This window comes from Diadema antillarum, unplaced genomic scaffold, assembly GCF_040938485.1.
Source record: "Diadema antillarum isolate AM-2024a unplaced genomic scaffold, OU_Dant_1.0 scf00000176, whole genome shotgun sequence".
Taxonomy (NCBI): Eukaryota; Metazoa; Echinodermata; class Echinoidea; order Diadematoida; family Diadematidae; genus Diadema; species Diadema antillarum.
The window spans coordinates 601,680-627,998 of NW_027271065.1; the positions used below are offsets into that span (position 1 = coordinate 601,680).

The following is a 26,319-nucleotide window of genomic DNA, read 5'->3' on the forward strand; positions in this document are numbered from 1 at the left end:
GAGACAGTCCTACTCCAGCTTCCCGCATCAATACGACACCACTTTTGCTAGACAGGAAACGGAGTTGCTGGGGTAGACTTTGTGACACTCTAAGCATGGTTTCCCATCTTGTTGCCATTGCCTTCACTGGATACATAACGTATCTGGCGTGGCCATTTACAAGTAAGTGTAGAGTCTTGTTATGTAGCTAGTCGTCACTGTGATTAGATAGCAGTATTGTGTGGTCCCATACACTGTGTTATTTGTTGTGTGTCTGTGTAAAACCAGTATTACTGTCACCGTAATCATGCATTTTTATGTGAACATTTTATTTAAGATTTAGTTTTTACACTTAGCTACTCGTAGCTGAGTAGGGGGTCCGCAGTCATCATAAATTTACCTCAATTTGGAATCGGAATGGACTGTGAGGGGTAGACATTATTCTGCTATGACCTATTATGGCTATGACTGAGCCTGGCTATGCTATAGCTATGCCTATGTCAGTATGTGACAATAATTTAATGTGCTATTAGTATTACTCGGGTTCCTACATTACTTAACGTTAGTTTTAGTGCTACTGTCCACAAAAGTGAACAGCAGTGGCTTTTTCTTTGTAAAGTGCATACAGAGCAGGCCTATATTGCCAGTTCAGTTTTCGACAAAAATTTGAAGTGCAACTCCCACCATTTGAATCAACAAGATGTCCTCTGTCTCTGAATAATACCGGTACAGGGTGTATATGTCATGTGCTATCATACATGTAGTTAGCTCGACCAGACGCTGTACGCTGTCCGAATACAGCGTCTGACCAACGAGGCATGCACCTTCAAAGTGGGAACCACAACACGACTACAAAACTTATTAAAATTCATACGTTTCTTATAAAAAATGTATACGTTACACTGTAAGTGCATCCTTGTGTTACAGAAGGTTCATAAAGTCCATAGAGAGCCCTCACGATAAGTCCATTGAACAAAAAAATGGCACTTTCTAGCGCAGTAGAACAGCGAAGGAGTCCCCGACCTTCGGGGTTCATCGTTGCAGAATTAAAAAATGGCGAGTCACTACTCAGCAAATTATGCGTGCGTGTGCGTGGCTGGAAGTGCAGTGATCTATTGCGTGCGTGCGCTCTATGGTAGCAGCACGCACGGTCGACAGATCGAGTGAACTGTCGATTATCAGATGTACCGTTCGCACATGCTGCATATTAATTAGATCATCATTTTCGGTAAGTTATAAAATCTGAATTTCAATATTGATAGCATAGATATGAAGTCTCATTAGTTAGTTAGATGAGTTTGAGGTGACAAAAAATGATCTAAAGTATCAAAATTCATAGCGATCGCCATGCGATCGTTGAAATCGGTGAGTCGGTGAACTCGGGCGGTGAGTTGGCTCAGTCGATAGCCCGTCTATCACGATCATGCGGCCCGGGTTCAAACCCGAGTCTGGACTGAGCAATGTTGTGTGTAAGCATACCGCCCCCTCTAGCAAGAGGCAAAACACTCTGTCCCTCGGATAGGACATAAAATGGAGGTCCCGTGTATGTGAGAGTAACAACTCATGCACGTAAAAGATCCTGCTTTATTCATTCATTGCAAAGAGCAGGGTGCTTACCTCGTTGAAGTGGTCCCACCTCACATGCAACTGGACTCCATGGAAGACCAGCTTAGAGTAGCTGAATATGGGCTATCCAGCCATCTTCTCAGATGAAAATGAACAAACAAACAAACTCTCTTCGTGTTTGTTCGTCCGTTGGTACAGCCTTGTCGCGCTTCTTACAGCGACTGGGCTGTGTATAGTTAATGTGTAGTGTAGAGTGAAACTAACCCCGGCCGTGCCGGGGCGCTCCTTCACACAGTTTCCATGGTTATGTTGTGGGAGCCAAACGTTTTGTGTCCAGGGTGGTCGCAGTTATAGTCAAACAACAAACAAACAGACACAAACCAACATTGTTTGACACTCTCAGGTTATGCAGGGAAATTCAATGTATGTCCCTGCAATTCCCAAAGTGATCCCTATTTGCAATTTATGTTTTTTTACCTGAAGAGCTTTTATTGTAATCTTGATGTAATTAAACAGAATGCATTGCCAATATGTTAACTATTCCTAATCCTACATATTGGGGATTGATGCTGACAGTGAGACTCCTTTGTCATTTTTACCACTTCCAGATCTGTTTTCATGGCACCCCATCATGATGTCAGTAGCAGTGAGTATTCAGTTATTTTTTTTTAGTTACTGCTGATACATGAACACACACTCACACACAAACACTTTCTCTCTTTCTCTATGTCTTGTACTCTCCCATAATTATTTCCTCCAATGTAGTGTGTTTCTTAAGTATCGGTGCTTAAGTGTACTCTAAACTTTTGATCATTTACAAAATATCCGAAGATCATATCAGCTCTTTCGTGAAAAAACAAAGCAAACATATCAACCCAATGATTAGCTACAGAGGCTTGCTGTTTTATGTCTTTCCTACACATGTTATTATCAATTATATATGGGCTAACTTATTGCCGCTATGAAACATGCACATGAGCTGTGTTGAATTCTGTCTCCTAGTGATCTGGAATTGCTTCTTAGAGCCACGCTGCTCTGCAGAAGTCAAAGGTTGTAGCTTCTTGAAAGTAAGCAAGCAAGATGGTGTCGTTACAAGTGATGCTTAAATACAGTTTTGCTTCATGTCCTTTTCTTTATTGCAATATTTAGTTTTCCTTTCTGATGGTCGAAGGGATCCTGTTCTTTTCACGTGAAAGTACACTCATTCCAAAAGTCAATCGTAAAGCAGGGCTGCACACTGGCGCCGGTCCGACGGTCAAAGACCGGTAAAAGTCACTGTCGGACCGGTAACTTTTCAGGAAATCCACAAGTTACCGGTCCGTCATGACCAGTAAAAAAAAAAAAGCATTGGTGGGGTCAGTAGAAAGGAAAAGAGCAGCCCCGATCAGGGAGAAACAGAATGCAAGATATCGCACTGTTCAACAAGTTTTACGCAAGTTTTCGTTTATGTCTACCGGTGCAATTTGTACAGTAAACATAGTTTTTAGCACTAGCAGTGGACCAGTTACATTCGCGCTCGCTTGCGCATTTGGCGCTGCTCACGCACTGCCATGCAATGCAATACATGCAAAGCACACGATGCAAAGCATGTACAGTGTAACTGCTTATCGTTTGCTTGCGATCGGCGATCATGCCCGACAAGAAGCATTGAAAGAAGCGCACGCATTTCTAGGTCATTTTACTCATGATTTTTTAACGCAAGATCGATCCGATCCCGGCTTCGCAGCAGCGTGGCAGTTATGTTAGAACTAATTTACTTGTGTCGATTTTTAGAAAAAGTAAAAACACATTCGATATTCAGCGATACAGTAAATGGATCTGATTGCGTTTATTTTCATTTTGCTCAGTAATTTCACAAATTAATATTTTCATTCGCTCAGAATGTTCTCATAACGAAGATAGGCGCAAAAAGGATCACGAAATCGGCCCTTCCGTGTACTTTTTAAGAACGCATGCACAAAATGTGAAGAGATGATACTAGGGAGAAAAAAAAATCATGAAATCATGGCAGTCCCGCTTACATATTTCAGGTAGAAATCGTCCCAAAAAGGATCATGAATTCGACCGGCCGCGTCGTATCTTCCAAAAGATTATGTACGAAATGCGAAGAGATTATAGAGGAGAAAAAGAAAAAAAAATAAAGGACACATTTTGGTGAGTGCATCATAAACGATTACAGCCGAATAGCAATTCATGAAATCAACGCAATCCCGTTGAAATTTGAGGAAATAATAGGCGCAAAAAAAGGATCTTGAATTCAGTCCTGCATGCCGTCTTGGTTATCAAAAACGCATACACAAATTCGACGAGATTATCGGGAGAAAAATAAAAAAGACATTTTTACCCTTCTGGTGCGTGTATTACAAAAGATTACATCCGAAGTAATTCATGAAATCGCCACAATCCCGCTGATATTTGAGGTAGAAATAGGCGCAAAAAGGATCTTGAATTCGGCCGTGTCGTATACCTTGTAGATAAGAACGCATGTACGAAATGGGAAAAGATTAGCGGGAGAAAAATAAAGGACACATTTTCACCCCTTTTGGCGCTTGCATCATATAAATTACAGCCGAATAGTAATTCACGAAAGTTTCGCAATCCCGTTGGAATTTGAGTAAACAATAATAGGCGCAAAAAGAATGTCAAATTCGGCCCTGCATGCAATGTATAATTTTGAAAACGCCAAATACGAAGAAATTATCGGGAGAAAAATTAAGAACGCATTTTCAACCCTTCCGGTGAATGTATCACAAAAGATTACAGCCGAAATAATTAATGACATATCGCAATCCCGCTGATATTTGATGTAGAAATAGGCGCTAAAAGGACCGTGAATTCGGCCGTGACGTACAGGCATGTACGCAATGCGAAGTGATTATTGGGTGAAAAATACAGCACACATTTTCAACCCCTTTTGGCCCGTGCATCATAAAGATTATAGAGCCGAGTGATAATTCATAAAATCATCGCAATCCCGTTGAAGTTTGAGGAAACGATAGGCGCAAAAGAATCATGATTTTTGGCCGTGTCGTGTATCTTTTAAGAACGCATTTACAAAATGCGAAGAGTTTATCGGGGAAAAATAAAATACACATTTTCAACCCCTTTTGGCGCGTGTATCATAAAAGATTGCATCCGAAGTCATACATGAACTCATCGCAATCCCGCTGATATTTGAGGTAGAAATAGGCGCCATGTCGTATACCTTTCAAGAACGCATGTACGGAATGCGAAGAGATTATGGGGAGAAAAATAAAGAACGCATTTTCAACCATTCTAGCTGGTGCGTGCATCACAAAAGATTACATCTGAAGTAATTCATGAAATTGCCACAATTCGTCTGATATTTAATGTAGAAATAGGCGATAAAAGGATCGTGAATTCGGCCGTGTCGTATACGCATGTACGAAATGCGAAGAGATTATTGGGAGAAAAATACTGGACACATTTTCAACCCCTTTTGGTGCGTGCATCATAAAGATTACGGCCGAATAATTCATGAAATCATCGCAATCCCGTTGAAGTTTGAGGAAACAATAGGCGCAAAAAGAATCATGATTTTTGGCCGTGTCGTATATCTGTTTAGAACGCATTACGAAATGCGAAGAGTTTATCCGGGAAAAATAAAGGACACATTTTCAACCCATTTTGGCGCGTTTATCATAAAAGATTACTGCCGAAGTTATTCATGAAATCATCGCAATCCCTCTGATATTTGAGGTAGAAATAGGCGCAAAAATGATCGTGAATTCGGCCGTGTCGTAGAACGCATGTACGGAATGCGAAGAGATTATGGGGGGAAAAATAAAGAACGCATTTTCAACCATTCTTGCCGGTGCGTGCATCACAAAAAGTTACATCCGAAGTAATACGTGAAATCGCCACAATTCCGCTGATTTGAGGTAGAAATAGGCGCAAAAAGTATCATGAATTCGGCTGTGTGGAACATCTGTAAGAACGCACTTACGAAATTCGAAGAGTTTATTGGGAAAAAATAAAGGACACATTTTCAGTCCCTTTTGGCGCGTGCATCATACAAGATTACAGCCAAAGTAATTTATGAAATCGTCACAATCCCGCTGATATTTGAGGTAGAAATAGGCGAAAAAAGTATCATGAATTCGGCCATGTGGTGCATCTTTTTAAGAACGCACTTACGAAATTCGAAGAGTTTGTCGGGAAAAAATAAAGGACACATTTTCAACCTCTTTTGGTGCTTGCATCAGAAAATATTACAGCTGAAGTGATTTATGAAATTGTCACAATCCCGCTAATATTTGAGGTGGAAATGGGCGCAAAAAGGATCGCGAATTCGGCCCTGCATGTCGTGTACCTTTCAAGAACGCATGCACAAATGCGAATAGATTATCGGGAGAAAAATAAAGAACCCCTTGTAGCGCGTGCATCAGAAAATATCACAGCTAAAATAATTCATTAAATCGTCGCAATCCAACTGACCACCAAGAGCAGATTACGCAGCAAGTTCGTGTGCCGATGTTTAGAAAAAGTCACAAACGCATTTTGATACAATCTGATTTTGTACATTATCATTTTACACTGTAATTCACAAACAAACATTCTATTTTTTCCTATCTTTTTTTTTGTGTGCAATAAACAATGCAAGTTTTAAAAAAATATTAATCTGTAAAATGTACATGGGTGGGGGGGGGGGGGGGTACGTCCATAAAAAAAACAAGAAAATACGTTTGCAAGTCATTTAATGTTATTTTAGGTTGTTGTTGTTGACCGGTAAATTTTCTGTTCGGACCGGCAAAAAAAGGTAAAACGGGGCATTTACCGGTCCGACAGAGACAGGTTGGACCGGCAGAAAAAATGGGTTAGTGTGCAGCCCTGCGTAAAGGCAAGGTCGGCTACCATTGGGTCACCATGACGACTGCAGTCATATGTGCTCTGATTGGCTTCACCATCATCTTCGTGAACAAGATCATACGTGACAAGTCGCACTTCAAGTCTTGGCACGGGACCATCGGGCTGGTCGTGCTTATCTACATCTGTCTGCAGTCAATTGGCGGCGCTTTCCACCTCTTTCCGCAGTTCACCAGCAAGTATGTGAAACTTGCTGACCTTAAGCTGTACCATGCCACGTCCGGCTTGTGCCTATTCCTCCTCGTCATGGCTACAATGGTCCTGGCGCTCTATTCCAACTGGACTCAAAAGAATGCTGGTGATGCAGGATGGTACTTCCTGCTAGGTTGTCTCATGTACATGTCGTTGGTAATCACCAACCAGGTGACAAGTGAGTACCTGCCAAGAGCCCTGAAAAAGCCATCATCACAGTACTGAAGAGGCACAGTGAAGGTACAAGAAAACAAACAAGCAATCAAGTTCATAGTCATATCAAATCCCATATCAATGCATGCTTGTTTACTGCTTGCTTCAGCATCCATAATGTGTGGTGAAATGAAAAAAAAAAGGAGAAAAGAAATAGGGACAGTCACCCACAGGAAAGATGGATTTAAAAGAGAAATCACTGAACTTCATGTGATGTGCTTAAATTGTCTTCTGCAAAAGCTACATGTAGTTTACAGTATGCATGTCTTTTGTTTTCATCAATAATAGAGACATGCAAGCTTTTGTTGTGGCATATCAGTTTAGGCAAGATGTTAATGTATGCGAGGTTTACAAAGTGTGAGATTGTTTGTACATTGTAGTTTTATTGCTCTCCATTCTGAATTCCTCTCTTCTGCAATATGTCTACACTGTATTATGCAAGAGTAAATGTGTATGGTACCGGGTAACCAAATTAATTGGAGCTACAATGTATGCTCACCAGATATTCTGTTCATAGGTCTAAAGCATGTCGTCAGTACAATGTAAAGGCCTTCAAACGTTTGATTTTACATGTATTTAAAAAAAAAACACACACACTTGCTAAAAATGAGGCCATGTGTTATTCTACTGTAATTTTTTTTCCTTGTTTTAGATTCCAAAACTGCTCAAGAAGATGTGCCATTCTTACCATACAGTTTGCAATTGTTGCAGTGGCTTTGCATAAGATTTAGGAATTACACTTGTACAAAGAAGATTGAATGGAGTGAAATTCACAATATTAGTGAGTGCTGATGCTTTGCCTTGAAATTCAAACTGTTGAAGAATACCTGCTTTCTCTTTCAAATGTTAATTCGCTTCTATAACTTTGATGAACTTTGAATAATAAGGTATTCTTAAATCAGCCCAATTGTGAGATTGCAAAGCCTGGTTAACTGTCTATAGCCATTTATGTAACAGCAGAAACTGTAGACACCCAAAGAAAACCATACTACTGAAATACTGTATGTTGTTGTTCAATGATTGCTTTTCATGATTGAGTTTTTAGGATTGTCTGCCATATTCCACTGTTTTAAAAGAGTTTATGCTTAGTTGGAAATTTTTATTAGAAATCATAGTATTACAGTTTATGTGTGCTTGCAAAAATGTGTAAATAAGGCAACAAACAGGCAAAACAAAGAAAATGAAGAAAGCAAGTGTTTGTTTTGTCCAATAAGTTGTCACCACTATTGGCAGAGGTCAGATTTCACACAATGTATGAAGGCCATTAAACATGAATGTGTGGCCAGAATGTTGTTATGAAATGTGTGTTAACTGCAGAACTATAGCAATGCTGTATAAGATGTCGGTTCCATTATTGCAGTGCTACGTTAAAGATAAAACCAACCTTGCCTAAGTCTTCCTAAGTCTTTGTGAGGGGTTAAAATCAACAGAATATAAAGAGAAGAGGGCTTGAAAAGACCTTTGACTTACAATTGTAGGCTATTATGCGACTCATGCGAGGTTGACTTAAGCAAGATTGATTGTTGTTCACACAACATATACACTGTACACTGTATTTGGGCCGAGGCATGTTTGCAATGATACCCAATGTGATTCCTTGTCAAGTATGTATATTTCACTTTTCCTGACCAAGTCTAACTTCCTTGACTGCTACTGTCACTATTCACAGTTCAGTCAAAATTAGTGATACAAGTACATGTATCAACATTTTTTTTTTGCTACTGTATGTTGGTCACATGGGGTTGCTCTTCATATGACTTGCTACAAGTATGCACCCTTGTGAAAAAAAAAGAGCATAAAAAAAGGCTCTGCTGTGACACATACTGTTTTGTCTTTTTTCTCTCTCTTTTTATCGCCAATATGAAGGGGTCCTTTTTCACAAAATGGCTTAAAAATTGGACATTAATCATTCTACTCTAGTGATGTGGATGATATGCAATAAAACCTAATGTTTATTTAACTCTACTGATTCTATTTGTTAGGAAAGTGTTCTATTTGTTGTTGTTGTTGTTATTATTATTATTATTATTATTATTTGCCAACTAAAGAGGTGATTATTCAAAATGCTATTCAGGGTACTACTGTACATGTAGTATTGAAGGCTACATTTGTACTTGGTACACAAATGAAGTAAGTTACCCAGGGTAAATGATGTCCCTGATGATGATGATGCCATTTGAAGTATGTTTATCAGATTTGATGGCAATGAGGGGTGCAAAATCGATGTGAAGTAATAGATCATTAAAGGTCCATTACTGAAGTGTTTGGACAAGGATGGGTAGTGCATTTATCTGAGAGCAACCCCTCGTGATGTTTGTACTTTGTGGTACAACTGTATTGAATATAGAAAAGAAACAAGCAAATTGTATAAACATTATCTCAATTGAACAACAAGCATCCCCAAGTATTTGAAATGAGACAAGAGGATACTTTCACATTGAATTCATTACTACTACAATCCGTAAAGGGGAATTCCAGACGAGTTTCATAATTTCACATCATGTTATACATAAATTAATAGTGCCATGTAAAGAATTGTGGAATTTACTGTGATCATTGTGTGGATAAAGCAATACTCTAAAAAAAAATCAAAACAAAACAAATCTTACTGAACAAGAATGACATTAGGGGCTCAGATATTATTCTGTGAATGTAGCAATGTAATTCTATTGCCATACCACTTGTTTACAGAGATGATTTGATTTTGGTTAGATGGTCAGCAGGTTTCCAACATTTTTTTATTCATTCATTTGTGTGTGTGTGTGTGTGTGTGTGTGTGTGTGTGTGTGTGTGTTTGTGTGTGTGTGCACTTAACCATGGTGTAAAAGAGGACACACATACGAACTTCACATTTAAACCGAGGACACGCAGAGAACCGAGGACGTCCTCGGTACGAAGACCATTCCAAACAGTCTGCTTTTGCATGCTTTTGCATAGGGGTACATGTTTGTAGGTCCTCGGTTAGCATTATTGTAATAAGTCCTCGGTTGGATGGTAATATACGAATGAGTCCTCGCGACAAGAGTCCTACTGACACACAGGTCCTCGGTTACTGTGGTAAAATTCTTATGGGTCACTAAACAGGTCCTCTGTTTCCACCATAGACGCATGTGTGTGTGTGTGTCTGATGCATGTAATGGGAAGCAACTTATGAAAATATGAAATAGCATGCAATTCTAAAAGGAATTCAAAGTTTAATTGATGAAATAGATTTTGAAACGGCTGAGATATCCGTAACAAAAAGTTCCTAATGAAATAAAGTTCGGACCAGCTTTTATTTGGACCTCTTTGTATTATATTTTTGTTTTTTGGATATCTCGGTCATTTCAAACCCGATTTCCATCAAATCGTCATTTGAGAATGAGAAAGGCGTTAACCCGTTCCATACTGAATTCGGAAATCCCCATAGACTTAATACACAGGTCACCAGGTTCTCGTATGGAATGGGTTAAGTTGTTTATTGGCAACTTCACGCCCTTATCATTCTCACCCGACGAAATACGCTTTGAACTACTATTAGAATTGTATGTTATTTAATGTTTTATGAGTTGCTTCTGATATTCTCGCAAAAAGTTAAAATCTGAACCGTCCATTTTAACCAAAACTATGCCATCCTTTAACAACTTCACCAGTGTAGAATTTATGCATGCTTTCTACTTTTGTTCGGCTTCCTTGAACAACCGATCATTCATTCTGATGTCATCGTCCTCGTTCACTTTAATTTTAGTTTATTTTGAAAACGTACTTATTTCTCATCGCAATCATAAATTCTGAAGCTCTGTACCTAGTAAAACCAATGTAATAGATGTTCAAATGCGAAAGTATGTGGAAATCCCCTTTAGCCCGGAGTGGCTGAACATCACAGTTATAATCATTATTATTATTATATTGTCTACCTTCGGATTCATTAAATGTTGACTGTTGATTACAATAATATTATCGAGATTCAAGTTCATGGCTGATGCGTAGTTACCTACAATTATTACATGTACACTGTATGTATTACTGAGCATGTTCATACATTATGTTCATATGTTAACTGCAAAGAAAAAGTACATGGACATGTACATGGATATGGCTTCCCTCTTGTTCTGTAAATTACAATTGCAGTCTATCGTGTGATCTTGTAATATCTCAATTTCCATATGCCAGCCATTCTATTTCGATTCATTTGTGTGTGTGTGTGTGTGTGTGTGTGTGCGTGTCTGTGTGTGTACTCACTGAATAGATTTATGAGCTTGCTAGCAGTCTTGTCTCATAATCTGTTTTTAATTTTACTTACTTGCCACCCGGACTTGCCAGAAGAGTGGGATTGCACTGCTGGACAATAATGGAAGCACACATGCCCACCAAATGTATTGGACTTGATTAAAGCCCACCTGCAGGTCACTCCACCGAAGGGAGTGCGCCGTGTCTTCTTTTACATCATTATTGTTGTAGTTGTTTATTAAAAGTAATTGTTATCTCCGTCATTACCATCGGTGACCTATTACATGTAGTACAATCATGAATGTTGCAATGACTTTTTTTTCCCTGGTGTTTGCTCTGAGGAGGTTAACCAACAAATATTGAGGCATATTGATTTTTTACAATCTATTGTCAAAACTGCGAGCTTGAGTAGATGACAAACAGCAACAAACTTATACAGTGTACATATTTACACATATTTGCCTTGTGAATAATACTTCATCAAAGCAATGTAAACATCCGATCTTTTATGTGGCTATCTCCTGACGCACGGGGTCAGTGAAATGAACCATGGCCGGGGGTGGGCTTATCCCAATTTACTTCGATATTCTAACCACGACAAAGTACAGATTGTAACTGACTTCTCAAATCTTTATGACATGTTGGTAGCACAATTCTTGTGTCATTTCATTAATCTTTAGAACTTGTTTTGGACTTTGTAAAAGAGCCATTGCAGCTGCTATAGAAATACTGTAGTTTCCTGATTGCGTTCTGTCAGACCGAAAAATACACATGTAAAACCATTCAAACCCCTTCTCGTGGCCACTTTGTCTTTTCTTATGTAAATCTATGTGAAACTGTTTGGTATCATTTTGTCGTTGTTGCTGTGAGTGCGTGTCACAAAGTGAAAGCGATATCCTACATTTTATATGGGACCTGCCACGAAGAATGAGGGATCACTTTAGTGTTCACAGAATCCATTATTATAGCTTCTCCCTCTGAGGGCGCCAGCTGTTCTACAGTCAAAGCACAAATTAACCAAGCTCATAAATACTTAAATATTATATACATTTTATGCTTGTTATTTACATTCATTGGTAGAGATGATTTTGCGACGTTTTCATTGTGTACAGATCTAGATCTACTTGTATATTATTTCACCATATCATGTATAGAAATGTCGATGTCTTAGGCGTTCTCATGCGGAACCCCCGGAAACTTTATTTTCTTATTCTATTCTAATTTGCTGCTGCTGTAATTTTGCAATGTTAGTGTTTATTACTGACAGAGTATCCTTGAAGGGCACACATGTTTCTAGTCTGATCTCACGTTTAAAAAATTGCAGCATACGCTGAACACCTCTTGTAGTTATTCATCGAAGTAATAGCATAATATTATTATCTAGCAATACATTACAATATTATATATATGTATATATATATATATATATATAATATATATATATATATATATATAATATATACATATATGTGTGTGTATATATGCAACCCCCACACCCCTTTAACTGTCTCAGGGGCTGACCAATGTTGTACAGAGGCGGATAAATTTTGGTCTGGTCTGTTAGCTTCTCTCTGTACTGGTCGGGGGTTAGCTAATCACATAGACACCAATCATCAACAAATTTCCAAAAATCAGAAAGAGACTAAATATTGCTTCACCACAACAGTGAATATAAAATGCGGGAGAAGGGATAAAATTTATATGGATAATGTCAGTGCTGCTCACAGCATATTTATTCACCGACCTGCCTTCTCGTAGGTCTGAACTATAGATACTTGATTACAAACATCAATTACTTTCAATTGAACACATCATTTTAAATATCACTCTACTCTTCTACACCTGTGGAGACCTTTACTTCTTTAACACTTCTTAAGGGAAGGGGAGGGGTTTTGTTAGTAGGGATATAATGATGTTAATGGGTGTGGCCACTTATCTCGACGTCGGCATGGTCGCGGGGTGAGGTTCTCGCCTGCATGTCGATCGAGCTCGTCCAAGGGCTGGGGCGTCTGTTAACCGGTCTGCTTTCACTGCTTCTTTAAACGATTCATCACCATTGCCGTCCACGTTAAGGCAACCTGACAGGACGCTTCAACATCTCTGATGACACGTACCAGTCGACTATTTGGAGTTCATTACACCCAGATTGGTGTAAACCAAAGTTCCGTTTTGTCGTGGCGTATAGTTTCTCAACTTGTTGTTCACCGTTTAACTTATTGACTCTTGGGCAGTCCAACCATGATCCTCGTCTCATTCACAGCGTCGATAGAGTTTAGTTGATTAATATGGAGGGGAGCATGATGTACAAGGAAAGGGGATCTCTTGACTCTATCTCAGATGTGGTCTCCAACTATTCATGGCCCTTCTCTATCTGCCGGTCTCTCTAATCACGCAGCTCCTCTGTTGTGTCCCCTCTCTTCTATCAAAAATCTAACTTTCCTCAAACATGGTCTTTTATAACAAATTTACTATTGGCATCCTTTCCCTAAAAGTATTTCATTGGCTAAATCTTATTTTGGGGTGTGATCTTCACTGGAAATTAATTTCTTATTGGTCAGATCTTACATTAGCTCCTCCCATTTGTTTCTGTGGAACTCCGTTTTCTCTGATTCATCTCAATTTCTGATTAACTCGCCCACTGTCTTTTGGTTTCTTTATTTCTTTCTTCTCTGTAACCACTGGTCAAGACTTTATTGTTTCTTGGATAACAAAATAATAAACCAAATGAATGCTAGTGTCCTTATGACGTCCAACGTCATCGTCATCATTTTTCTGGGTTGTTGTCCCTGAATTTGTCTTTGGAATTCCTGTCTGACCTACTGCACTAAAGTACATCAAAATAGAGGAGAAGTTCTGGCTGGAGAACGACCTTCTAGCCCAGCGAGGGTCATTCATGTTTTAGGGATCAGAGGGCAAAAACACGTCATTCCCGTAAATTGGATTGGGACTTTGGGGATGGAGAGTGCAGGGAACTGACCACTGGCTGGAGAAAGTAGCCAATGTCAAACTCATAAATTCCTAGGACCAATAACGTTTCTTGGGAGAGGAGAATTGACAAAAAAAAAAGGAAGTCTAGCTGGAAGCAAAATAAAGAGTTTCATAAACTCCAAGAAGGGGAAAAGACTGATTCATACTGACGTCACAGGGTGACTTGGAAAACAACTGTAATGCTTCTGCTTTCTTTAACTGTCTATCCTATTCTATTCTTTTCTTTATCTTATGTGCTAGTAGCCATCTGGGCTACATATATATACATATATATATATTATATATATATATATATATATATATATATATATATATATATATATATATATATATATAGTGGATCCCTGTTCACACCGTCCATGCCATGTGACCCACTGTTTGCTGGAAAAATTAAAACCATTAGCCTTCAATTCCATCGTGTACCTTCTGATAAAAAGTGGTATGTGTGGTATCATACACTGTATTGTTTTCTCATGAAAAGAAAGACAACTATTTCAAGGTGTGCATGTCTTTGTTAAACTAAACTTGGGTCATGGTCATGATCACAGTGGATCGAATGGTCTTGTCATTTTGATGATAAGGAATAGAAAAGTCGAGTCAATATAATACCGTGGCATTGATAGTGATTTCGCCCCGTCTCACCCACGGGCATGCAGATCGTGTAGATCCTATTTCAACTGGAGAGTTGTACCGATATTTCTCACTAAAGGCACTTTGCATGGCTTCTGTTAGATAGATAATCGTTGGGGAAGATCTACAGACTATTGTGTTTTGGGTGAGCAGGTAAGCATGATAATAATGGAGACGATAAGATCAGAGAGAAAGAAGGTTACGAGATACAATAGTATAATCATATCGCGAGTGAGCACTGGCTGGGATGTTAGGGTATAGTACTTGCATCTGCTGTGTGCGAGACCAGTACTATAATACGTTGTTATGACATGTACTGAATGAAATTTGTACCGTTTGTTTGTTTGTTTGTTTGTTTGTTTGTTTGTTTGTTTGTTTGTTTGTTTGTTTGTGTTTTTATTTATTTTTTTTGTTAGTCCTTGTGCATGAAGCTAAGTTTAAAGGGGAAGGCTAGTAACTGATCAGTGCAGGGAATCAATGGAAATGCTGGGGGATGATTGTTCCAATCCTTGTGGGATTAATGTAAGAGTACATTATACACGGTAGATCTATTGTTGTGTGAAAATTATTTGCTTCAGAATGGTCTCATATTCAAGTAACGTGCAGTTCAATGTTTCCAGGTTAGCATGCCTGTACAGTGACGGGGCGATCGTCAACGGGCCGCTAATTATATAATGCCAAATCATGCCATGTTTTAACTTTTGATAATTATATCATTTGATCACGTTGTAACCGAGTGTATTGGTGACAGCACATGCAGACATAGTGCGAACATGAGATGAGTTCGTGTGCGTGTTTAACTAATCACGGCCCTATCGCATAGAAAAAAAGATGCAATCAAACATAAGTCCAAAATCAAACATAAGTCAGGTATCAGCCAATCAGAATTGGGTACTCAGAGACTTATGTTTGATTTTCTGACTTATGTTTGATCACAACGTTTATGCAACAGGGCTCTGCATGGTTTGTAGTCCTTGGTACAAGTACAGGATTGGACGAGCAAACTAGGACAGCTGCGCATATCTATACTCGGATGATTATCAAGAGCTTTGAAGTCAAAAGCTGGTCACGGATCCAGCACATCTTACCAACTTACCCGTACGCATTTGGTGTCAGATTTATAGTGGTGTAAATATAGCGGATCAACCATAATCCTGTCATCGAGCAAAATATAATTATTTATTCGTTTACAGCGGTTATATCTCGTCTGTTATACGATAGAGGCAATCTTCAGTAATAGTAAGGGATGAATATAGAAAGGCGTTTCGAATTGAGCCATGACGTTCGCCGACACATACTTTTAGTTACCCTATAGATACAATGCTATAATACCCTAATAATACATAATAGCACCAACATCAGAATCTATAGCCGTATATACGGATTGGCTCTTCTGTTCCCTGTCGTTTTCTGCAATACTGTACAATACCTTGCAAGTTATCACATTCACCGCTTACGTGCATGATATCGCTACATTTGGTTCATATCCAAATCTGTCAGACGTGAGATCCCACAAACATCGCATAATTGACCAAGTCCTTAATTATGACTCTGAATGAAGAAGAAAATAACATGCCAGTACCGTTATTTATAAGTATATGCCTGGCATCTATCTTACGTCACAATAAATGTGACGTGGTACATCATGCTGATCCCATTGATCTCTTCCCCTCTAAAATTGGCTGCGAGTGACAGATCAGTGGCTTTAACATCTGGGGACTGAGTGAACTTTCAATGTATGGAAGAAAACGTTATTCGCATAAAGTCTGTAATTCGTTAACCCTTTTTGCCCCATGCCGATTGACAAAGAAAAACCACATACATTAGCATCGTCCACAATTTCCAAAGACCCTGACAAAGAAGGATTGAGTCGCGTTGTGGCCGGTTTTTTTTTTCTTTTTCTGTCTTTTACGTCTTTCATTCTTCGTCGTCTTGCATGACATCACATAATTGCCCTTTTGCAATAAGATTAATCCGTCGAGAGTATGTAAAGCGATATCAACAGAAAATGTCGTGGTAAACAGCATCGGAGAGGGAAAATGTTCAACAGTTCAACCCTCGGTGTGTCACGTTTATTTTTCAGCTGTCTGCATGACTGTGTGAAAGTTGCGCCCTATTATGACTCACTGGCACAGAATGGGCTAAATAATCATTAATTTTCATTGACACTTACGCCATCAATGCTGTCTCTACAAAAATAATGAAAGTCTTGAAACGCATCTGGAGTTTGTGAATGACAAGTCTCGTTTTCATAGGTTAACATAATATGGTTTCTTGATCTATTTTTCCCTCTCTTTTCCACTCCCTCTTCCTTTAATACTCTCTCACTCTCCCCCCCCCCCCCCTCTCTCTCTCTCTCTTTCTTTCATAACAGTCATTTCAGGCGGCATACTTGAAATTATGCTTAAAACGCTTGTTCATCTCCCTCCCCCCCCCCCCCCCCCATCTGCCCATCCTGGCGAAATTTCATGTTATTCCCTACACCGTGTACTTATCACCTATGTTAAGATAACCATGGCATAAAATCATACAAAAGATTTTATTATGGTAATGCCGCTACAATGGTGTTGGTTTGAACCTTGTAAATATTGCATAAAGTTGGATGAATCACTGTGCCTCAAGGAACATAATTTATACACGTATCAAGAATAATCTTTACAACCACAAAAATAATGCAAGAAAAGCAAATTTTGCTATCAAGCTTCACTTTATTTTCATTGTTTAGTATCAAAACACACGAAATCGTGTTACACTGTCTCCTCCAAACAATGCTGTTTATGAAAGTCATTGATGTACATAAACACCCAACACAAGTTACAAAATCACGAAAACACTTTTTTTTATTAAGTACTGTTCACAAGAAATAAATTTGATTTCAATTTGTATATTACATATATCATTTCATAACAGAGATGTCCCGATATGCATTTTTTTTCCATCGGCAAACAATCAACGCTCATATTCACACTACAACCTGTATAAGCAGAGCATGGGTTAGATAAAAAAGAAACAAACAAGCAACAGTCACATCGTTTGTGTTCGCACAAACATTATTTCAACATTTCATCACACAAAACCATCAACATCTCTGTCATAAACAGATTCAAACAGGTTGTGTTGTCCTGCGGATTTTAGTCGGTAAATATTGAGCTAATTAAGAAAAAAAAAAACAAATCAAGGGGGGGGGGCTAAAGACATTAACGCGCAAGTCGCAATCACTTTTGCTGTGTTATCGATTTCGAAATACTGTAATCAGTAACTCGAAAAAAAAAGTTTTGCCAAAATGATCTCAACAGGTTTTTTGACACGAATGCAATTTTTATCTGCATCTGCTCTTAAGGTCTGTGGTTTGAGCCTTTTTGTGCTATAAGTAATGTTCTTTTCCTCATTCTCTTATTCTTAGTTAAAGGACAAGTTCACCTTCATAGACATGTGGGTTGAGTGAATGCAGCAATATTAGTAGAACACATCAGTGAGAGTTTGAGGAAAATCGGACAATCCGTTCAAAAGTTATGATTTTTTGAAGTTTCTGCTCAGTCACGGCTGGATGGAAAGACTAAGTAAGCTTGTGATGTCACATGAGGACAACGATATAAAGAAAGAATAAAGAAAATTCAAAATATTTCAATTTTTCTCGCATAAGAAACGAACACTCGACTTCTCTCTTTCAGAAGGCAGGGGGAATAATATTACCCTTAACATACGTCAGTAGCAAGTCGAAGAAATGTGCACTTTATTCAAAAAGTAAAGTTTTGTGAAATTCTCTTTTTATTTTCCTTATGTATAGTTGTACGCATGTGACATCATACACTGTAGTAGTCTTTTCATCCAGCAGTGACTGCGCAGATACTTAAAATATTCATAACTTTTGAACGGATTGTCAGATTTTCCTCAAACTTTCACTGATGTGTTCTACTGATATTGCTTCATTCTCTCAATTCTAATGTATATGAAGGTGGACTTGTCCTTTAAGCCCGTTGGATCCATAAGATGTTGCTCAAATAAGCATCTAAGTTAGACAGCAGTGATCACGATATTCAACTACCAAAAAGAAAAAAAGAGTGCGCTATACATCAAATGTAGTGGAGTAATAGGGAATCGTAGTCACGGTAGACTGATAAAAGTATAGAGGTCTAAGTAGTATAGTGTTGTATAGAGCAGTAGCTGTAAAATTTATAGTAGTGCATAAGCTGTATATATGAATAAGAGGACGAGAGATCTTTAGTAAAACAGAGGTATAAACAAGCAATGATGACTAATGCGGTGGTCATTAATAGTGAGGTAGTCAAAAGTGTTTTGTTTTTTGTTTGTTTTTTGTTTGTTGTTTTTTGATAATGCAGTGAGATGTAATTGCTGACATGTACCTTACTCACGCCTGTGGGGTTTTCGTTGACCTTGTGAAAAGGACAAGAAAAAAAAAGGATAAGATCTTGTAGAGAATTGAGTCAATAAGGATTGATCAATTCGGCACAGGACTAACGGTTATAAACACCCGTCAATAATACCCAGATTTTTTTTTTCATAGATATCCATTCATTGTACTCTGCTTCTGGGTATCGCTTACAGTTTGGTGTAAGAACATAAGATTCGCAGTTTATACTTTCAAGCTCCCTGTGGCTGTACCGTTGTGTGCATCGGCTTCAGGATATTTGCAGGCCACGCAGCATAACCCAAACGCTAATCGTAGGCGGTAGAGGGCATAGAAAACCAGATGGATCACGGGCGCGGCTACAAAGACGGTTAGGGCGCCAACGATGGCGGAAGTGCCCGGAGCCTTGCCCCAATCAAGGAAACCGGAATAGATGTGGCTCTCGCCCGACGGGTTGGTACCACCCGCAGCGTTGTAGACGGCCGTGAAGCAGAAGTAGACGAAGGCCGTGATCATGACGTAGATCATGTGCAGGAGGCGGATGGGCGTGGCGACAAGCAACGTGTCTGTGATCATGAGGAAGGCGGCCACGCCGTGTACGTGGAGGCTGAACACTTGCACGGAGTCGACGGCGGGATCGAACTCCAGCACCCAATACAGAATGGTGACGAAGACCGAGGCCGAACAGGCGTACACCTGCAAATATCGCTGGACCTTGAAGTACCAAGGTGTGGACGGTGTCCCCGACTCCTCGGATTGTGGCTCAAGACGTGTATTATCATTGGAGTCAGGGTTTGCCACTTCACTGTTTCCATTCACACCCATCATCTCAGTGTCACCTGGGAAAAGTTGTAGAAAGAGAAATATTACCAATAAATGTGACCATCGAGTATACCCGCAGTCCAAAATGATAAGATAATATCACATTCACTAGTGTACCCGGTACATATTCACCATGAATGGAAAACGTCATAACATTAAACAGCATCAACGACGACGACGACGACAACAACAACAATAACAACAACATGTAAAGCTCCTATTAGCCAGCTTTATTTTTTTCATAATAATTATGGACGTTGCTTGCAGGTTAAGATAGAACAATGTCGCGGTTTTGTCACGTCAATAATTCATTGGGAATCAGGTCTACCGGAACTATATATCTACGGCGCCCTTTCCCCCTCCCCCCCCCCCCCAAAAAAAAAGAAAGGACTGCTCGATAAAATTAATGTTCACTATGTTTGAATGCAAGTGTAGTGAGATAAACCAGCTTTCTTCGGAATAATTTACATTTTTCTTCTTGTACATTATGACGTAATCAATATGACGTTCTGAACACTCAAAAGAGAAAAAAACAAAACGATTGTCGTTGTTTTTAGGCTCCCTTATATACTTTTCTTCATGACTCTTGGTTTCTAATGATACTGTCGTTGTTGTGTTGCTTGTTTGTTGTTGTTCTTAATGTATGATAACTACACTGAAACAGCAGAATATGGGCTCTTGTCGACTTTTATAGGCACTTACCGGCGACCTGGCCGCCCATTCCCCTTCGGGTGCAATGCCAGTAAATGCTGGTGACGATCGCGAGAATGAAGTAAGCAGTGACGAACAAGTAGGTCCAGTTGGAGACGAAGATGAGCCACTTGGCCTTGGAGTCGACGGGTCGGTAGAAGGGCTCCACGCCCCACAACACCAGGGTGAGAATGAGGAAAGTGAGCTGGTAGATGGCTATTGCTGCTCGGTACATAATGAACGTGTAGGGCATACCAAGCCATCGTGCCTGTATGATAATGTACAAACACAAGGATAAAGTGCTATAGTTGAGAACTGAATTTTAATCATCAATACAATAAATAATGAAAACTGATATGTACGCGCCTTTTTACCTGATGGCTTCGAGCAGTCCACGACTATCAGCGACACATCTAATATAGCAGAATCATATAATTATACGTAATATATCATATTCATCTAGTCATTTATAGGTACACATTTTTGCATATATTTTTTGATCTGTTTTCATACATCTCGCATGGCTTTTCTAGCCGAAGTTATATGGCTGAAATATGGGGTTTGTGAACATATTTTCGTAACCGATTACAGTCATTATGGCGTAACTTTGACCGGCACATCTGCACCTGACTTGGGCCAATGAATGAAAAAAACACTAGCTAAAAGCATATCCGTAAAGTATGCGGAAAGGACGGACCTGATAAAAGGATAACGCCAGTATGAATCTAAATTCAATTTCCAAAGCTGAGATGAACACATAAAACATGCTTACAAACACATAAAGATAATTATTTATTATGCATGCATAACACAATCGTAAAAGATGTTACTCATAGTTGTACCCTCTCCCTTCCCTCTTTTGTTTAAAATATTGGCGCACATTATTTATACTATCAATTAACCATAATCCTTTCCTTAACAGTTTGCTGGATTTACTATACTCGACAATACACCATATTCAATTCCTTCCAATAATTTCAACTCCACGTCCACCACCGCAGCTGACGGATATTATTTCCACCTCATTTCTCCTCATTTCTATGCCACCACCATCACTACAACTGGCCCCACACTTCCGTACCTTCCCTATATCTTCATTCCTCATATGTAGCTCTGTGTCGTTCACACACAATCGGGGCATCACTTAGGGCCTACATAGCCTGTTCGTTAAAGGACAAGTTCACCTTCATAAACATAAGGCTTGAGAAAATGCAACAATATTAGTAGAACACATCAGTGAAAGTTTGAGGAAAATTGGACAATCGATGCAAAAGTTATGAATTTTTTAAATTTTTGTGTTGGAACCGCTGGATGAGGAGACTTCTACAGCTTGTGAGTCATATGCGTACAACAGTATAAAGAAAATGTAAAAGAAAATTCAACATATTTTCACTTTTTTCGCATAATAAAAGAGCACTTGACTTGCCTCTTTCTAAAGGCAGGGGGAATAATATTACCCGTAACATTTGTCGGTAAGGAGTCAGGGGAATGTGTACTTTTTTCAAAAGATGGAATTTTGTGAAATTCTCTTTATATTTTCCTTATATTGTTGTACGCATGTGACATCTAAGTTATTCATACACTGCAGTAGTCTTCTCATCCAGCGGGTACTGCACAAAAACTTCAAAAATTCATAACTTTTGAACGGATTGTCTGATTTTCCTCAAACTTTCAATGATATGTTCTACTAATATTGCTTCATTCTCTCAATCCTTATGTTTGTGAAGGTGAACTTGTCCTTTAAGTCTGGATTGTCATCGTATAATGTCTCACTAGTTGTCATTATCATAATCGTCATGTCTTTATAAGTATGAGATCAACAAAGAGGTACTGCCGATTCCTTACTCGTGATTACCTTTTGATGGAAACATGAACAAACAACAGTGATAATATATTCTTGATGACAATATCCTAAAGAAAGATTAAAGAAAAACAACATTAAATTGTGATACTGCGTTGCCACGGTAACAGCATTCTTAAAAGAATCATATATAAATTATCACTTGAGATTGTTCACTTCATTAGTTTTTGAGCATTTGAATTGAGATTTGGTAAATGTGATAAATTATAAACGAGCAGAACACATCTTTAATCAGCGTTAAACAATGCACTACGCCATGGTAACTTTTTTTTAAAGAACATATCAAATCATCAGTTTTGTTGACTGAACTATACACCCTCATCAGGTTTAAGTGGGGGTATAGATTACAACAAGTGATAGTTCTAGTGTCATTTGTATTTACTTGTATTTTTAGAGCATATTTCTTTTGTGTAATAATGTATTATTAATTGTGGTCGGGGAGGAAGGCCTCGAGCCTCGGTGATTAAGTTTGCCTTTTCCTCCCCTGGCAACCAGCGGTATATGCGCCTAGAATCACCACAACCTTTATATCATGTAACATGATTTTCTGTTGAAAAGCTGAATGAATGAATGATGATAATGATGATGATGATGATGATAATAATAATGATGATAATGATAACAATAATAATAATAATAATAATAATAATAATAATAATAATGATAATAATGATAACAATAATAATACTGATGATGATAATAATAATAACAATAATGATAATAATAATAATAATTATAATAATGATAATAATAATAATAATAATAATAATAATAATAATAATAACAGTGGGAAAAAAACTTATCATTTCACACGAGAATGCTCTTTCCCTAAGCGTAGGAGTATCGAAAAAGTGATTGATTCCGGGGCTTTTGGGGTGACGAACTCCCATCGTTGAGACAATAAACGAATGTGATTTGACGCATGTTGACGTTTACCGACGAAGTGTTCCTTATCAAAATCCACGAGATTACAGATAAATTCGGAAGTAACCAAATACATACACTTTAAAGTCATTTGCGGTTATTTACGATATACCGGAATAAAGTTTTTCTACCCTTCCTCTTGCTTTGTTTTGTTTGGTTTTTTTTTTCTCTTTCCTTTCGGTTTGTTTTTGTTTTGTTTTATTTTACTTTGTTTTTGCTGATGGCTTCTGGTTTGTTGGCTCCCTACCAGAAAAAACAATACGATATTAGCATTCTACGTATACTCGGCATGATTAATGATCAATATCTGTCATAGTTTAATGGCACATGTCCAATATGGAAGCGTTCCAAATGACGCATACACAGATCATTAAAAGGCACGCCATCATATGAATGTACAGCCAAAGGCAGCTTGCAAAGATGAACGGGTTATTAAGTTACCATGGTGGCTTACTGGGCATTAGAGCCTAAAAAGGTCACCGTGTCAGTGGCTGAATAATGCTTATTGATTATCAATGAAATCATCGCTTATTCTTGTGGCTTATTGATTTAGTTGCCTATATCTCTGATCATTATTAAGTGTATCATTATGATTATCACCGCTATTAACGCCCTGCCACAAATTCAGGGATGATGATTTATGCATGAGTCATTTTTTTTTCTCTCTCCCCCCCCCCCCCCTCGCTGTCTCTTTCTGTACGTTTGCTTGTTAGGGATTGACATTTACCTTCTAGGTTAGAGTCACCATCTCGAAAGATCTTTAATGAGTTAGCAAGGGTAATGCCAGATAGCGTAAGCCTTTTCGCAGCTTGAACAGGTGGAGAAGTATTTGGTGCTTTTTCCCCTTCTTTGCATCTCTTCGGAGGTATAGGAACAAATGACTATTGGATAATACGTTCAGGCAGTCTGGAAGGTGACGGGAGAAGAGGAGTGGGGACGGAGTGGGGTCGATAGTGGGAAGACACGGCCAGAGAACGTTTCGTGCACAAAACGACTTAAAGGGATGGTATAGTATTGGTTGAGGTGAGGGCTCAGCCTATTACTTTTTGCAAGATATTTAGAAACCACTTTTTAAAATGATACAGAGCATACAATTCCAAAAGGAATTCAAAACTCATTTGATGAAAATCGGTTTTGAAATGGCTGAGATATCCAAAAACAAAGTAAAACAAAATAATCCTAATTATAGGTGGGTTCAACGTTTTATTAGGATTGCTTTGTTTTGGATATCTCAGCAATTAAGATAAAATTCAAATAAACTTTTAATTCCTCTTAGAATTATGCTCTTTCATATTTCATGAGAGGTTTCTCATTTTCTTAAAAAAATGATTGACAAAGATAACGTTAGCAACCTGTCAGTCCCTTTCCAAGCGAAACTGGATCGTATCCCTTTAACCAAGCGAGGATCCCAATGCAACGTACGGTGTGCCCAACCTAAAGTTGTACTTCTTTAATCGACCAGCAACTTGTTGACGAGATTTGAATAAATCTGTAAAGAAAAAATGATCATAAAGGTATTTTCTTAATACAATATACTGTCATAAGTGTTGTTATGATATCATTACCTGTGGTGTCACAAACAGGCTGGCCTTGGTTCCTCCGAGGCCAAAGGAAGCACATCTAAATTCCTCCCGACACGTCGCCATTTCTGCTCTATAAATTGCTTCTCTCGATCCACAGAGGAATCAGTCCGGTATATTATTATGTTGTGCTGTGTACAATAGTAATCGTTCCGTCCCTGTGGTTGCTGGCGAGTGAATGAATGGTACTGTAGAACCACCTCACCCCGCAAGGCTTAACAGAATCTTGCTCATGAAAGAAAGGTAAATCACATTAAGCATTACCCTCTTCAGCTCCTTATGTTGCGCGTTATACGAGGCGCCACATTAACATACAGTTATCTACCAATCACCATGTCGACATTCGGACTACTGCGATCGCTGAGGAGGACTTAAAACAAACAGTAGATCAGTCTCTGCACACACATATATCCACGTTCCGAACTCACTAAACGAGTAAATTGTCCTAATTTTATTTCATTATAGATTTGCCGGCGGGTTGATATGGAAACGAGTTGTCGCCAAAACGCGGCGTTGTAGTGACTGCCTTCCGGGCGCGGGCGTTGCCAACGCACAACCTGCATATTATCACGACTATTCAGAAATGAAAGACAATAAAGCGACCATCATATACAGCACAGTAAGTGGCGCATGGTATGCGTCCTAGATCTGTGGATAGAACTATATCAATCCGAAGGTCTATGCCCAGAAAGCTCTTGGCAAGTCCTTTCATAGAATTTCTTTACAATGGAATCCGATTCGGGGGCTCTCGCGTCACCCATTCTTTGTGTCCGTTCTACCAAAGCATCCCGGGCGTGGACCAACCATTGTGGTTTTTCTTTTTCATTTTCTGTTTTTCTGTTGTTGTTTTTTTAAAAGGCACGACCATGACATGTCCTTAACCTGTTTTTGTTTATGTGGAGGCAAAAAAAAAAAGCGACATAATCATATTATGCACATAAACAACAAATATGCACTCGCACATACAGGTTGTAATTAATGATTTGGCCAATCTAAATGATAATGCCTTTGCAATAATGAAATCGTGCTTGTCTAACTAAACTAGTTATTGGAGAAGATATCGCTAATGCCAACTATGGCAAAAACAAAGAAAGGGTCGCCAGAGGAGATACTATTTGTTAATGCCATTTTTTTTTTCAGGAGGATATCTAGAGCTTTAAAACGCTATATAATGATGGCAACAGCCTATTGAAAAAAAAAAGATAATCAAACTTTGATCATCCAAACACACAAAAGTAAGCGATTGAAAATTAAACATGACGTCGATAATATTGCTGCAAATAGGAAATGTAATACTCTTCAGTATTGGATTATGACAAAGTGGAGCAAAAGAGAGTAACTACTCATAAACAATGAGTGCCTAAAGGAAACCAAAGTTATAAAAGAGTATAAGAGCAGCAGTAGTACAA

The 26,319-nt window shown here is 38.7% G+C and overlaps 2 protein-coding genes across 2 annotated transcripts; one reads left to right on the forward strand and one right to left on the reverse strand.

Moving 5' to 3' along the window:
- Positions 1-4: 4 nt before the first annotated feature.
- On the forward strand, positions 5-8,751 carry LOC139722904 (transmembrane reductase CYB561D2-like). Its single transcript, XM_071634185.1, has 4 exons — positions 5-162; positions 2,154-2,191; positions 2,695-2,757; positions 6,388-8,751. The coding sequence occupies exons 1-4, from the start codon at positions 96-98 to the stop codon at positions 6,847-6,849; spliced, it is 630 nt and encodes a 209-aa protein (XP_071490286.1). The 5' UTR covers positions 5-95; the 3' UTR covers positions 6,850-8,751.
- A 10,507-nt stretch (positions 8,752-19,258) lies between these two features.
- Positions 19,259-24,976, reverse strand: LOC139722899 (protein rolling stone-like). The gene is made up of 4 exons (XM_071634180.1): positions 24,896-24,976; positions 20,565-20,813; positions 20,301-20,332; positions 19,259-19,838 (listed from the first exon to the last, which is right to left on the reverse strand). Exons 1-4 carry the CDS (start codon positions 24,974-24,976, stop codon positions 19,259-19,261), a joined length of 942 nt encoding a protein of 313 aa, XP_071490281.1.
- Between the last annotated feature and the right edge of the window lie 1,343 nt (positions 24,977-26,319).